The sequence below is a fragment of the Coccinella septempunctata genome, chromosome X, assembly GCF_907165205.1.
Source record: "Coccinella septempunctata chromosome X, icCocSept1.1, whole genome shotgun sequence".
NCBI classification, from domain to species: domain Eukaryota; kingdom Metazoa; phylum Arthropoda; class Insecta; order Coleoptera; family Coccinellidae; genus Coccinella; species Coccinella septempunctata.
In genome coordinates, this window is record NC_058198.1 from 2,705,107 (window position 1) to 2,721,012 (window position 15,906).

At 37.3% G+C, this 15,906-nt stretch overlaps 2 protein-coding genes across 5 annotated transcripts in view; both read right to left on the reverse strand.

Moving 5' to 3' along the window:
- Window positions 1-15,385, reverse strand: part of LOC123322147 — a 36,894-nt gene extending 21,509 nt beyond the window's left edge. For both annotated transcript variants that reach the window (XM_044910000.1, XM_044910001.1), the window contains exon 1: window positions 15,154-15,385. In XM_044910000.1, coding sequence (XP_044765935.1) covers window positions 15,154-15,210 — 57 coding nt within the window. In that variant the 5' untranslated portion in view covers window positions 15,211-15,385. The remainder of the gene's footprint in view (window positions 1-15,153) is intronic.
- Window positions 1-15,906, reverse strand: part of LOC123322145 (myosin light chain kinase, smooth muscle) — a 235,247-nt gene that overhangs the window by 157,010 nt on the left and 62,331 nt on the right. The window lies entirely within an intron of this gene.

Genomic DNA, 15,906 nt, shown 5'->3' on the forward strand with positions numbered 1-15,906 from the left:
CACGTAAAATGATAAACTGGAAAAAAAATTCTTTTCCTTATCCCGAAAGGAGTTGGGAACAGTGAATACTTGTATCACGCCTCACTGCCGCTGAATTTCCACAAAACTAAAAGTAATGATCCGGATATCTCTGACAAACTTTAAATGGACCTCCCTGGAGGAGCTCTTCTCTTGAGAGAGAATCTACTGACAGATATAAATAATAAATATAAATCGTCTGAAAACAAGACATGAGCGTGTTGTTCAAATAGACTCTTTCTGAACGAACACTTGCTCGGAGGGAAGATTAATCCACGAAGACTGCGGGTAGGTCCTTCTGTATTTATCTAGACTAGCGTGTTGCTCTTGCAACTGCTGGTTTCAGATTCATCGAAAAGCACTCTCCCCCGGGAAAATTGTGATTACGCTCGAATTGACGTTCCATCCCAAGCTGTTTCATTTTTTATTGACGCCACTTGAGGAGAACAAAGGCAAACAGTGTTCAGTGTGAACGTACATTGCGTCTTTAGATACGAGGTAAAAAAGCGTTAAATGCTGTGAATTCTACAGTTAACACGAAGGTTCATTTGTTCCCTCACTCGAAACTCTTCTTTTTGTCTCAACTGCCAGCTTAAAACTGACAGTATATAACGTAGAGCGAGTAAGACAGCTCATGATTGAGGTTTTAAAGTGAGGCTAAAACTCAACCAAATGCCAATAAAATATTCAGGCATAAACCTCGATTCTTTTCGTTGATATTAACCATTTCAAAATTGACTGAAACAGTATTCATGTCATCGTTTGGCAGAAAACGATAATTTCCACTAAATGAAGAACTGTTACAGTAGGTGATTTTGCGAAATTTAACTGGAAACAAGTTGGGGTACGTACCCAAGAAGATATTAATCACCTTATCTGATGCATCCCTGAAACCCAACCAATATATAGCAGACAAAGGAGGCTTGATAAATTATTAACATTGCGGTGAGCTACCTCAGTTATCAACGCAGTGTTTGATTCAAATTTGCATCAATTCAATGAGATCAAAATTATATAGATTAAACGATTCTGTTCTGTGGGAATTCGAAGCCTATATCAGTTAATGACTGGGAAACATTTATACGACCTCGGAAACAGTCACTTCATCATCTGAAATTCTGAATGTTCTGTTGAAAAAAAGAGTTCTGACTCTAAAGGTTGTCTAGTGAAAGAATTTCAAAAAAATTTCGATTTATTAATGGTGAATATTTTGCTCTACCATACTACCTGGAGAATATCTGCAATCTAGAGTCGTGTATTAATTTCTGTGTCACGAGTTGAAGATCAATATTGAACCAAATGGTCTATTCGCAAAGTTCCTTACACTCTAGTGCATTACCATTCTCTAGACACACCGATAAGGCACAATCAGCAATTTTTAAACGTCTCATAAATACACGCTTTTCGCATGTGAAAGAACGAAATAGGTCAAATAATAAAACTTACAAGTGTAAGATCGATGGTGACTGTTACAACTCATTCACGTGGAATAAGGGGACTTTTTCCGAAACTGTTATTATCCGGCAAATTGAAAAAGACGAACGCCGTGTAGATTAAGATAAGGGCGAGCGATTTTCGCCATCTCGAGCAGCTTATCTCTGCTGATAATTCGATGGTGCAGGAAAAATGGGCCTATCTCACGAAACCTGCGTGTCTTTCCCCGCCACTAATTCGAAATAAAACACCACTGACCCCGGCTTTGTCGTTCTCCAGTAACCACCCGGTAAGTTCGGCATACGATTCATTATCGGGTCGTTAACTACGCATGCATGTCTAATGGTCAGGGTGGTAGGTAATTCACTGATTTCAATCTAATCAATGTTATATGTTTGAGGCCGCACCGTTTCACATTTTTTCCGAGAGTTAAACTATCATTTTTGATGATGCATTAAAATTTCTCATTTCTAATGATCTCACTTTCTGGCCAAGAAATTTCCAGGAAAAATCCATCAAAATTGTTGTTTCGCTCGGTTGTTCGATTGGGCAATTCTATGTCTGATTCGAATCAAGTTGATGAACATTTTCATGGCGCATAAATCATTAATGTTGTCGAGAATTGGTCAACCGATAAGGTGTAGCTGAAAGTATCCCATGAGCTTTGAAGGGGTTTTTCGGTGTTGACATGTCTGGTCTATTTTCATTAAACAGAGGTAATCTAAGGGGACACGGATACAAGCTGAGTAGGGAACGATTTTTCACCAGAAGCAGAGAGAATTTCTTGAGCAACAGGGTATTTCGGGTATGGAATATGTTGCCCCACAGTGTCGTCAACGCCCCTAGTGTCAACAGCTTCAAAAATAGATGGGACGCATGGAGCTCCGGTAGATACTTGTGACCAGTTGGAAGTGCGTGTTTCATTTTCAGTGGAGGACTTAGTTTTTCTTTTATATGGACAGTATTTCGTTACTTTAATTCAATCTAATTTTTTATTTTTTTTTTCTTTCCGAATTCACAAGCATGAGCCGTATGTAATTTTTTTTATTGTGAGTTACATAGGTTATCCTTAACTCTAATTGTGATGATAATAATAATAATAATAATAAAAACTATCCGTAAAACTCGGGTTTTACTGAAAATCGTTTCAATTTATATCCATACAAAATATCCACTGCAAGTCCCTACAAATTACGATTCGCACTTTCTGGGTACCGTAACACGCTAATATGTTTGTTTAGTTTCAGTAACGAGCCGAAATCGATAAACGGCCAAGTTCTTTATCAGCCTGTTGCGAAGCTACCATGGAACTTTGAATGATTCCAGATGGAATGATTAATTCGAATGTCCGTTTCCGACAGCGGATGGCTTATTGAATTTCCTCGCCAATATGTGAGGCGGCGTGTAGCAGTTTTCAATTGTGAATAAAACTGACTGGCTGAAAGGATTCCCTCTAAAATAAAAAGTACGTTTATCCTTTTTTTCAGGTCAAGAGCGAAGATGTTCCCGTCCGACTGCCGTGGAAAAAATATTTGGGAAGTTAATCTAATTTACGAAAGGCGAGATAGGACCGAGCCATACATTAGGATCCCAAATTGATGAGATTTTCGTGGATTTACTCCTCTCCATTCTCGCCAGACTGAGACCACACAACGTAACACTTTTCACTCGCCCAATCCGGAATGTTTTAAGTTGAACAACAGAATGTTCCAAAAGACTTCGGGAAATTTAACCGGGAGCCATTATACATTCAAATGATGCTGGGTCCTCTGCATGGGCCATTTTGCATTCGCCAGAAAGAAGCATTCTGCCTTTCTACGACTTCAACAAAAACTGTCTCATCTGAGTGATAAGAAGCGAAGTCAGAACAGTGAGCCAATCATTAGTATTGATCCATTTCACGTTCAACCTCCTGGTGAATATCTGTCTTCACATTTATCATTTATAGGAACATTTCTGGTCGAATATTCGGACATCGTAATTGAATTTATACAAATCAGGTATTTAAGGGACTCCATTTACAGAACGGCAATCAGTATCTCCTGAGTGAGCTCGTTGAGGAGGAATGTTCAACTTTATTTGTCCCATTAGACAATGCCATCACACGTGTTTGGCCCCGCATAATTTTTCATTGGCAACGCTATAATATTATTCATGATTACATGCGGCTGCGACCAGAATTTGCAGGAATTGAATCCGACGAAATTCTGCACAAGCCATATCCATCAGATTCCCGTTGAGCAATCAATAACTCGTTTGTATCCGCATCAGAATCGTCAATTTTATAGCTCAGAAATGTTCCGAGTGAAAATTAAACTCGAATGGAATAGGTCTTGGTGCAAACTGGAAATCTACCAAAATTAAATTATATCAATCCACGTGGAATTGCCGCTTTATTAGTTTGTGCAACTATCGATGCACTTATCAATCGCTCCTAACTCCCTTCAGTTTCCACACTTGGATGGGCAACGTCATCTACTCCAAATATCTAGCAATCCATCTTTGCAGCTCTCACTGATCTTGGAAGAAATTTTAACGTAGCCACCACATTCACCGGATCCGAATTTCATCGAATAATGGGGAAGAGACTCTTCACTTTGCACCACATTCCATCAGCGAAGTTCCAGTTGCTTGGGAGCCACAAATTAACATAGCCAATTTCATTTAGTTGATGCCTAGACCTAGAATGAGGACTACTGGAGTTCATTGGAACTTTGAAGCTGTAGGGCGAACTCTAGATGATGCAGTTGTGAAAACAGCCCTGATGGGATGCACAATAGACCTTAATCTCGCAGTGAAATGAAACTTTTGAGTATAATAAGGGACTCCAACATGTTCAGTAGACCGATTGTAGAATTTCCTTTCGAGATGACTCATTTGGCTGAAAACGTCAGGTATTCTCCGTGTCTTGGCATGGGATAACTCTTCTAATACTTTGATTCCGCCCCAAACATTTTTGGTCGAGAACATAAATCTTCTTTGCCACTCTGAGAATTAGGCAGGTGCTGCCTCGGCTTGAATTATAATCGCTACCCACGTATAATTCAGAACTTTCACTTTCTGTACTTGAAATTTCAGAATATAATTCCAACTGTTACCCCATCCAGGTATCGCCAGTTTTTTTCAGGGTGGACAGACGAATTTCAAAACAACTGTTAAAATTTCAGCAGCATCATAATCTCGTGGTGAATTCCAAAGGTTCGTTATTGGAAATATAAAATCAAAAATGGTAAACTAAACAGAAAGATCAAATATTTCCCATTCAATCAGAATATAACTGTGTATGTTGTGTTTTTCGGTCGCTCATAAAATCCGGCTGCTCTTATTGAAAGCCCCTCTAATCAGTCCACGGAAAAATTTCATCAAACATCACCATGTATGTTTATAATTAATTGGGCATGCATTTATACCTGATAGGATTGTCCCATCAACGTTGTTTTAAACGCATGTGAAATTTTCAATTTCCGATTCATTCGTAACTGTAACTGAGCAGTCGAATTCAACATAGTTCCTAAATTGATTAAAAGTTTGTTCAACATGAAAGTCGAATTAACAAGCCCCGCGAAACTTGCGATAATAACCATTCATTAATTATTTAGTTGTTAGTTATCATATCGAATGCATTATTTTGATCGCTGCAGGCACAGTTCAGTTCATCCTTGAGGTCTGGCTCTCCATATTTTCATATTTCAGTTAATCAGATTGAATTTAATCGAATCGTACACGTGTACTGGTGTTATGAATTTTCATCAGTCGCACTGTTCTCTCATTTCTTTCTGTATATGGTTATTTTATGGGGCGAATAAACTGAATTTCCTCAGATTTAACCTCATAGCCCGTTATCTCATTAGCGGTAAAGGGATGATGGGAAAAGCAAGAAGTCGTAAAATAGCTGAGATTAATTCCTCGGAAGAATTAGGAACAAGTTCAACGGCCCGAATTTACACTGAATATTCGCACTGAAAATTTCAAATTAACCATTTTCGTGTAGGAGCACTTTTGAAACGAAGAAACCTTGCCAATTCCGCATATCTACTTAAGGAAGATATTTGAACCTGTATTCTTCTCAGGGAACAAGTGGACCAGTGAAAAAATGAACCAGAACCAAGATAGATGGAAGAACACACCGAACAATACTACAAGATGTACACCCTGAAAGAACGACAGATTTCATTCAGTGGGAATGAATTGACTGTTCTACCTATGACACTAAGAATCTGTTCAATTCGGAGTGGAAGATTCGAGTGCAAAGTCAATCCACTTCTCATTCCAGAAGTTGTCTGTTTGATGTTGCAATATCCTGTGCCCTTTTCGAATCGATTGCCTATGCGTAAATAATTTGCCTCCGTTCTTGCTGCCTAATGAATATCCACAAGGTATTTGAATTCAATTGCTGTTCAGCAAATTTCTGCCCCCCTCAACTTTGAATAGAAATTTCCTCGGAAGGTCGCTCCGATATAGTCGAAACTTCAAGGGTAGTCTCATTCAAGACCGAAGACATTCAACCTATGGCCTAATTTCGATTTTTACCAGTGAGGCTTCCGTTCAAAACAAACAAGAACTGATTGAGAAACGGCCGACTTGAATTCAGTGAATGCCAGTTCGTATTCTGTCCTAGGGCAGGGAGAAAATACAAATTATTCTCACCATCGACGGCCAATACACAACATCTACAGGATGACGTTATACGATTTCATCTTAACCACAAGAAACGATTGAAAAACTTCTCCAATTAGAAGGAAACCTGCAGCTGAGGGGCATTGATTGCTTGTAGAATCATATGGCGAGCTTCGACAGAGAGATGTTATCCTGAGTGGTTCACAAAAATGTAAAAAAGCAACTTCGACGTGGAACGAAATGGAAGACCAAAATCCCTCCTTTTCTCGGCGTGTTAAAGAATATTCAATGTACCATCCCCACAACAGACTCAGCAAGCCGGATACGAAATCGATAAAAGCGATCACCCACATAATTGTGGTCAATCGGAATCTACTGAATGGTTAATATGCTGAACGGCAAAACATTTTTTTTTTGCGATTCCCTATCGCCCCTCTTCTTCGACTTTCACATTGTTTACTTACAGAACTCCCAACACTGCAGAAATCGTTCGAATTTCCGCTGTTCTCGATTTTCAAGGGTTGATCTCACGCGCTTTCGAATGGAATAAAATACGGCCTCGATATGGACCTTTCCCCCGCACTAAAAATAGTCCATTTACGTCTTGTTTTTTAGTGGACTGGGCTAAAATGATCTCCAATGAGACCTATAACCGAACAAGTGGGAAAAGGTACCACGTTGACACTATTGGTTTTTTATTTCTGATAATGAACCTTTCGAATCGAATAAGAAAAATAATAGACCATATAATTTTCATCATATTTTCAGGGCGAAGGCAGCCGTTGTAAACTTTTAGTCTTGACTTTCGAACGTCGGAGAAGTGAAGCTTGCAATCATGATGACACTTTGACGTGTACAACATAATCTATTATTCACATTTTCGATCGATACAATAATTCCATTAAGAGTAATGAAGCGGCTGGCGAATCTTAGCGGAGCATCATTATAAGTTTTTGGCATCTTCCGAAAGCCGCCAGACAGAGACGCTGGATTAACACCTAAATGTGTGAATAACGATTATTCTTCACAGTAAGGTCAGGCCCCCTTCCGTTCGAAAGGCAATTTTCTCGACGTAAAACAAGAACATGCTAATTATTGCTAGTTAGGGATGCAGAAATGTGCGGATAAACAACTTCTAGTGCCCTGGACTGGGCAAATTCACGTAGCCTGCTAAACAATTATGGCTTACGTAGCGTGTACAAATTTACATTTTCTGACACAGCCATAATATACCACGTCAGCTACAGATGTTCTCAATGGCGATCAGTCACTTAATTTCTATGACAAATGGCTGTATGTGCGCACACATGGGCCGAGCTCCTCAAGCACAGTCTAACCGGAGTTTAAGGACTGGAAATACGCTTTTTCTGGAAGATTTTTATTGTATTGCCTCCAGGATTTATTGACCTTGATAAAATGTTACCTTCAGCTGCAAGATGATGATTTATTAAGTCAACTCAGGGCGGTATTTAATTTTCCTCCCAAATGAACAGAAAGCTCAGGTTACCGCCTGAAGAAGAAGTTAATCTTTTGAAACAACTACTGCAACTAGTCTGTGGAGAGTGAAGGTCTGGATCAACCTCCGCAATAATTCTCTCCACTGCGCCACGTGGAAAAATCAAACTTTCCTAACAATCAACTACATTTTTCACCGCCTAAAACTTGGATAAACCGTTTTTCCTGCGTAGGTGTGAAAGTAATCAGATTTTCCGATCTTAAGAACACACATTTCTCAAAGAAAAATTGTCTTCTTAAGAAAAACATTGAAAAGAAATACATAATTTCAAATAAAATTGTTGAACCTAGAAATGAAAGGTAAATGGAAGAAATTTATTTATTCCACAGTCACAAAAATAAGGTACAAAACATAGTCATGAATCGTCTGAGCTTCCATATGGGGTATCACTGTACTGTGTTTTTCTGGAACCATCCCACTGGACGATATGCTAATTCCAGTATTTCCTCCTTGTTGAAAATCTCCAACAATTTTGCATTGATTTCAAACCAATCAGTTTTGTTTTTTTTGTTATAGGAGAGTTATTTTTTGCATAGATTTCTTGACAACACTAGCAGTATCTTGTACATCTTCATTTGATACTCGTTTGAGTGGAGTTCTGTGAATAGATCTTCTCATCACTCTTGTAATCGGAAAATCCACCTGAAACACATCTGGTCAAATATTGAGGAATTCGAATAATACGAATGACAAACCTGCAGTCCAGGGAGTTTCTCACTGCATGACTGATTCCTTCCAGTACTATTTTAATACACACGAAAAGAGTACGAATTTCCCAAATGTATTGGAATTTGCCACAATTTCATAAAGTTATCGAACGGAGTAAATAACAGTGAAATCCTACTATATTCGTTGATGCCTCTGACGTGAATGGTTAGGATTCATGAGAAATTCCATCTAAATCACGAACTGCAGATTAGGGAACGCCCAATTAAAATCCCTCTTTTGAAAGATGTTCAAACATTATCAGAGCCGGGTGCTATAAACTTGTTTACATAGTTTAATGCCTTGGGGTACCAATCTTGTTTAATTTAGCACAAAAAATCTCGTAATGCCAATGATGATAACGATCAAGTCTGACGGAGAATGAGATCAAACTTGCTAACAGCTCGACAAATGTTTATTCTCTTGTTTCCTTCCAATCGGATGAATAATTCATTGCGAGTCAGCTATTTTTGCTACTCTCGATTTGGGTACAACAACATTGTTTTCGAATTCACGAGAAATTCGTTCATTCATTGGCCGATCGTATAATGAGTACCGTTTTCTATACATCCAATTTTCAGTGAAGATTCGATTAACATTAAGGAAGAAACTAAACTTTTATTTATCATAATTAGACAATAATAAGAGCAGCATAATATAGAAATAAATTGTAAATGTGATGCTGCTCATTCTTAAGTATTAAATTTTTATAAATATACCTAGGCAACCTATAAAACTTTTACTCGTTGTATATTGAAATAAATCTTTAAATGTTATGTTGTTTCATTATTATGTAGTTTTCTGCTGAAGGAGAAATTCGATGTTGAAATGCCCTGTGAATTTATAGGTACAGTTCGAAAGATTGCCATAAATTTCCAAGGGTTAAGGTAGTGTTACTCTCGTATGACAATATAATCGTTATTGAATTCTTCCATATCATGCGATATAAATATCCCTTTAAAAACTCGCGCTTTCATTCCATAGGACGCGCATCATGAAAGTTCTTGGTATAAGAGCAATACACTTCGAAAGCTCCTTCTGCAATATTAAAATATATTAAAACCTACATGGATGTGCTGGTGTGCTTTCAATGCAGGCCACAGCCTTGAATCCGTCCGAATGAAACGGGAATATGTATTCGCGACAGAACCCACAGAATGGCGGAATACGGAAATGGGTTCAATAACAACTCTATTCAATTTTTAATAACCTACCCCCAGCTTCCAGATCAGCTTTACAACGTTGAACTTTCATTCATCGATTTTATAATCAAAATTCATCCCTAAATTTGTGGTTTATATTCGCTGTTATTGTTCGAGAACATTGTACGCATTCTCTGCAACACCAACAATAAAGGTTTTCCCAAATTGGGATAGTTTCAAATTCGAATGCTTCACTCACAACAAATAGAACAAAACTGAAATTCAATAAAAAAATCACTTTCGCTTTGGACTACTACCACCGGCCCATTCACCATTTTGCAACCGCGGTCAATTCTAGTATTGACAATAAGGATAATTCAATTTGAACTATCGAAAACACTATTCTTCAAACATTGCTACTCGCGAACATTAACAGCTCATCTAAAGTTGAGGATAATTATGTTTTCCGAAGATACAAATTTTAAAGATTTTCTCTTCAATCTGTATTTCGTTTACAACAAGATAGAACGTTCTAGGTAATTCAAAATCGAATTTTCATTATACCAAAACTTTTATGCTATGACGATACCAACAGAAAATCGAAACATAGTGCACACAAAACATTACATTCCATTATACATCATCCTAAATCCGATGACGTGAAGAGTTACGATCTATTCCGATTCCTCATTTCGACTGAATGAGTTCCGTTGGATAGATCCAATTTTTTCGGTCGTAATTTCTGAAGTGAAAAATATTATCATCTTGAATGATTGATTGAACACGCTGTATATCTGTTCCATTTATGGACTCAATGGGCACAAAAAACGAATTTCCACAGTCCAAACGTCTGGAAACAGAGATTAAACAGAATGCTCTGACCTTCCAAATATATCATCGTAGGTTTTAAACATGACAGGTGATTCGCCAGTTAGTGGAGGGACTGGAAAAAAATAGCGCTTTATGTTGGACAATTTATCGCATTCTTGGCCGAACCGGTGGATTTGACGGAACCGAAAAAACATACCGGAAATCTCCGGATGAATTCAATTCGATGTCGAAATGCAAATTGCGTTAGGTTCGATTATATGTCGATTCTATTCGCAGTAGTTTAAAAAAAGGTTTTCAGGGGAGTTTCAATTCCGGATCTGAATACCAAAATGTATATTTTCAGAGGGGGAGTATCCTCTCAACTCGTTTCGTGCAATATACAGGGTGGATGGTAGATTTAAGGGGTGTGTTTCATTGCACTGGATATCAGAGCTGTTCTCGCCATTACTTCGTCAAGCTCGCCTTCAAGTTCTATCTACCAATAGCGGAGAATTCTGTCGCCAGATGATTTGGAGTTTCCTTCTTCTCCTCGCAGAATTTGCACTCGTCGTTTTCTGCTAGACCCATTTTCATCAGGTGCTTCCTGAGGCGGAAATTTCCTGTAAGGAATCCAGTGAGGAGGTGTAGCATATTCTTGCTAGAATCCAGATACTTCCAGATCTCTCCATATCAAAATTTCGGAGAAACTTTTCGGAATGAATGAAACCAGGAAGATTCCCAAAGAATCTTCCCTTTTCTTCTCCCGAAACTCCCTTCAGGGCCAACGAAGGGAGTTGAAGAGGTTCATTACTTCGAACTTCAAAGATAACAAGAGAATTTGGACTAATCCGTGGTTTGATTAGTTCATAGATTGGTCTGGAGGAATATTTCAAATTGTTCGATAGTGAATTTTCATTTGTCACCCTCCGCCATTCGGCTTTTCACGAGATAGCTCATTGATCTATCGACAGATCGACCCACTCTTGCTTTCGATTCCAAGTCTTTTTACGATGATTCAATTATGAAGTTATTTCCTGTAATAATATCCGCTCAATCTCAGATTTAATATTCGGGCATTCACAGTACCGGGGGAAAAAGTCGGCAGGGAAACTGGACGGACTTAACGTTTTTCCCCTTTTTGTGCAACGATGTTTATACAGATCCAGATAACACATTTCGTCACTCTACTGTGACATCGATTTCCAGTCAAATCTTGCAGCTACTCAACTCGATATTGGGGGACAGGGAACGGTCCGCAACTATTCGGACAAAATTCGGGAAATATCCTCAGAAATGTCATCGGGGGAATATTTTCCCCGGGATATAAGGAAACGGGATGGTATTTCCTGTGATTTCAATCTCAATTCTGGACGTGAACTGTGAAAGAATTGGTTATGGAGTATTGGTTATCAATTTTCGAAGTGAATCGATAGTTTCGCCGTTCCAATTTCACCGTCCCCAAACTCTTCCTGAGGCCGAAGAATGGAAATGGAACCACGTACCATGTCAGATAACCGTACTATATACGTTAAAAAGCTCTCTCTCCGTGAAACAAGAGTCCTATAAACCCCGGTTCCTCGAGAAAAAAAATAATTCGATACTTTTGGTCGGTAGAAACTGGACCAAAAGATTACCATCAGATATTATATGGCAAAATTTTCAATTTACGTTCTAGAGCATGCAGTCATTGTTGGATATAACAAACCTGAACTAAATCAGCAGAATATTTCGAACGAAATAACTGTCAGGGCTAGCCGACAAAACTATTTCTTCTAATAATTCCATTGATTTTCCGAAACATTCTGAATATTAAAATTACTACCTATAACATTTCGCAATGTGAGCATAGAATTCATATTTGATATGTAACACAATGAAGAGTTGTTTCACATATTAATAAACCAGGATATATCCATATTTATGAGCATTAAAAGGAGAAAATCAACCGATATCGAATTAAACAATATAGGTTTCTGGTCGCAGCTTCGAATATGGTAATGGAAAAGGTAAGTGAGTTAATCTGCTCATTTATTGGAAATTGATGCATTTTCGATATTCATCAGTGCTTCGGTATCGATTGTCATTTTTCTATCAATATAAGTATCCTTGAAATGGAATGAAGGTTAATGATATTATAAATAATATAAAATGATATAACGAACATACAGGTAAGTTTCTTTTTTCATGGTCGTTTTGGAATAATGAAATAAGTTATCATAATCATTTGATTCATATTTTATGTATCAACGGAAATAGTTCTTGAAAATAATGAACTACAAAATGAATTTTAAATGATTACATTTCCTATATCCGGAAAGCTTCGTTGTTGAACAGATACTTCGGTCAATTTTCGGTCCCACAAATTCGCCGCAAATTTGTAAATTAACGTCATCGATGTTTTGAGAACCGAGCTGCACCGAGAGCCTATTACAGAAACTCCACGAATATCTTTCAATTATCCCACTGCAGGAAAATCGCAAAGTCTTCATTAGACCAATCAAACGGCATGCAATGCACAATTTACGCCCCTAGCGATTACACTTCACTCTAGGGCCGAATAACGATAAATGCTGCCTCGAAAATATAATACCGACAATTTGGCCGATTCAATCTTCAAGCTTCCGGTGATTTAGCACGCAATAAATTTGTGACAATCTGCTCTTATTTGGAAATGAAGTGTACGCAAGAAAGAGTGAAAAATATGGCCAGTTTATAAATTCAAATTGAAAATTATCGTATTTAACCGACAAAAATTCTTCGTTAAGTAGGCTATGGACTTTTGACAGTTGACCAAGATCAGAATCATTGATTTTTGTGAAGACTATTGATCACTCCCAACAAGTTTGAATGATTACTTAAATTTGTTTGTTGGAGAAATGTAAACCTCGAATAAGATCACACCCCAAACACCCAAATATCTCTCCAAATACCTAACCAGACAAATATTGAATCGTTCAGGATTCTCAGACTGGAAATCATCTAATTCGGACACACGTACATACAAACTCAATTTACCTTATTGAGGGCTTTCATAGTTTCAGACTAGCATTCATTTTACAAGACCGCGAGCAAGTTGGACACAGGGAAATGGTGGGATGCATTGATTGATATTGGTTGTGATGTTGAGTTGATGGGAGAATTGAAGATGAGGTTTCGAACATTGATCGGTCTTTTGATAGCGAGTGAGAATGTTTATCTTTCACGCGTTTCGTACTAACCGCCGATTTGAAGTTTCGCTTTGTATGCTGCTCGATTTTCCAAAGGCTTTAACTTTTCTGAATGATATATATACGACCTCATCGAATGACTAGTGCCTTATTGGAAATAATGAACCAAAAACGAATATTCCTTTTTTATTCTAGGATCAAATCCCAGCCCCCAGCCTCGTATTTGTTGAAAATAATACAATTTTGCTTAGTTTACCCAGCTTTTCTACTGAAGAGGCAAATGCTTGGCTAATTAATTCGTAGATGAAACCACTGAAATATTCCAAATTATTCTATAGCGTGTACATTCCTACTATAACCAAAATTAATAAATGATGCATAAGTTTCATCAACAGCATAGACGAAGAACCGATCACGAACTAATAGCCAACAGAACACACATTAGGGTCTTTAACTATTCGAAATCATGTTATCCATAAAGTTTAACCTTTTTTGGGGGGTATTCTAAACTCAATGACCATAACTATGAAAGTTATGACTATCATTTTCGATCATGAATCGATAAAATTCTGTATATCGATACTTGAAAAACATTTTCCCAGGTGAAAATTTCATCCCCTAATGTACATTCCCTAGAGGTTAAGTTTGCATGCATTTTGAGCATTTTTGATCTCTTACATTCAAAGTTTTTTCTTTGGTTTTCGAATGAAACGAAATATTTCGGGTTATTGATGAAACTAAGAGTTTTGATTTCATATCTGTTGATATTCGCCAGCGTTTCTAAAGTTCATAACATCTCTGAAATGAAATAAAAAATCTTTCAAATGAACTATGACTAGCTTTTCTGATGGTCAACCGTCAACAAACCCAAGCCAACTATAACCACTATAGAATGAATTATAGTATAGGAAAAAGAATTTGTGCGCAATTTTGAATTTAATTATCTTTTTTGCGGGTTTTTGTTTTAGCTCTCCGAGTATTGTTTTGTGAGTTTTCTGAAAAAATATTAGCATGTATTTTGTTTAATATCTATCAAAAATTATTATGTAGAAATCGTTCGAAATGTTGTATTCTAGTTGCAAAATGGCGAAGGTTGTGGTAAATATTCTGATTAAAAATAATTTACGAATTAGAGCTGAAGATTGTTAGGTAAGCAAGTCCAAAATACAAAAAATTATAGTCAAATTACACAATGATGTTGGAATTACCACCAAAATTAAGAGAAATTTGTAGTCCTTTCTTACCTAACTGATTTCAGGTTGAAAATAAACATGATTATGAGTAGTGCCTTATATTTCAACATAAAATTGACTCAATTCAATGATTATTTTCACCAACAAAATAAGTAATGAGAAGAGATCATTCTGATATTCGAACTATTTATAATACGCGAGGTTGTCATGCTTTTCGCGCTCTTTTCGATGTTTTGAAATTTCAAAATAATCCCACTGTGCGTTTCTCACCAACTCCAGAGGTTATATGAAGAGAATTTCTTCAAAACCTCTGAGTTTTGATAACTTATGAAGATTAAAGAAAACTTCGTTTTCGAGTTTTGTATGAAAAACTTTTCAAAGTTTCTAGTGATCGATTATTTTCAACGAAATTATTTTTCTGAGGATGAATTGAAGAAAATTAACACATTTTCAGTAGTTTCAAGACGTGATATAAACCTTTTGTTGCAAGAAAAAATAATGAAAATTTTATTTATTCAAAAAATATTAGGAGTAAAATAAGTGTAACGCACCGCTATGAGGTTGTTCTGATCTTGATGAGACATGCCGACTAATAGTATGCAAATCATCTAAGATTTCGTCCATCAGTCCACATGATCATCGTCGCTTGCAGCAAGAACGCAAACCACCCGCACTCTGACTGCACTGAACTAACCGAAATCGAGTCTTGTGGGCCACAAGGCGCATGCAGAATTTCTGAGAGGGCCTCTTCTCGGACTGGAGTTGTCGCACAACACCTTCGGTGAAAACGGAAACTGGATGTGTTTAATTCGTTGAAATGTCCGAAACTTCCCAAATAACGTTCCGCTTCTGGTCAGCATTGCCCATATGTCGTCAGAACACAAGGATGCGATGTTAAAAAAGTTCGCAAAAACTAAGTACAATAATTTTTTACTACTCATGCACCTGCAGGTGCTTTCGAGATTCTAAAGTGAAAAATTGGGTTGATTATTTTGAAGGACTTCGAAATATTCCAACTTCCAGTCTATAAAATTGAAATAAAATAAATTTTGACACGAGCGACTTTCGAACTACAGACTAGGACTTTACGAGCGACTGTTTTTCCACCACAAATACCCACAGGTTTAAAGGGAAAAAAATTGAAGTTATTTCGAGCAGTTGTCGAGAAAATAGCCTTAATGGCGCCTGAATAATCTTTTTTTCATTTTGAGTTCACTAATTCAAAAAATTCGGAATCAAACACGAAGAAACAGCTATAACAATATGTGCAATTTTCAATTTTCACTCTTGAAAGTTGAAAATTT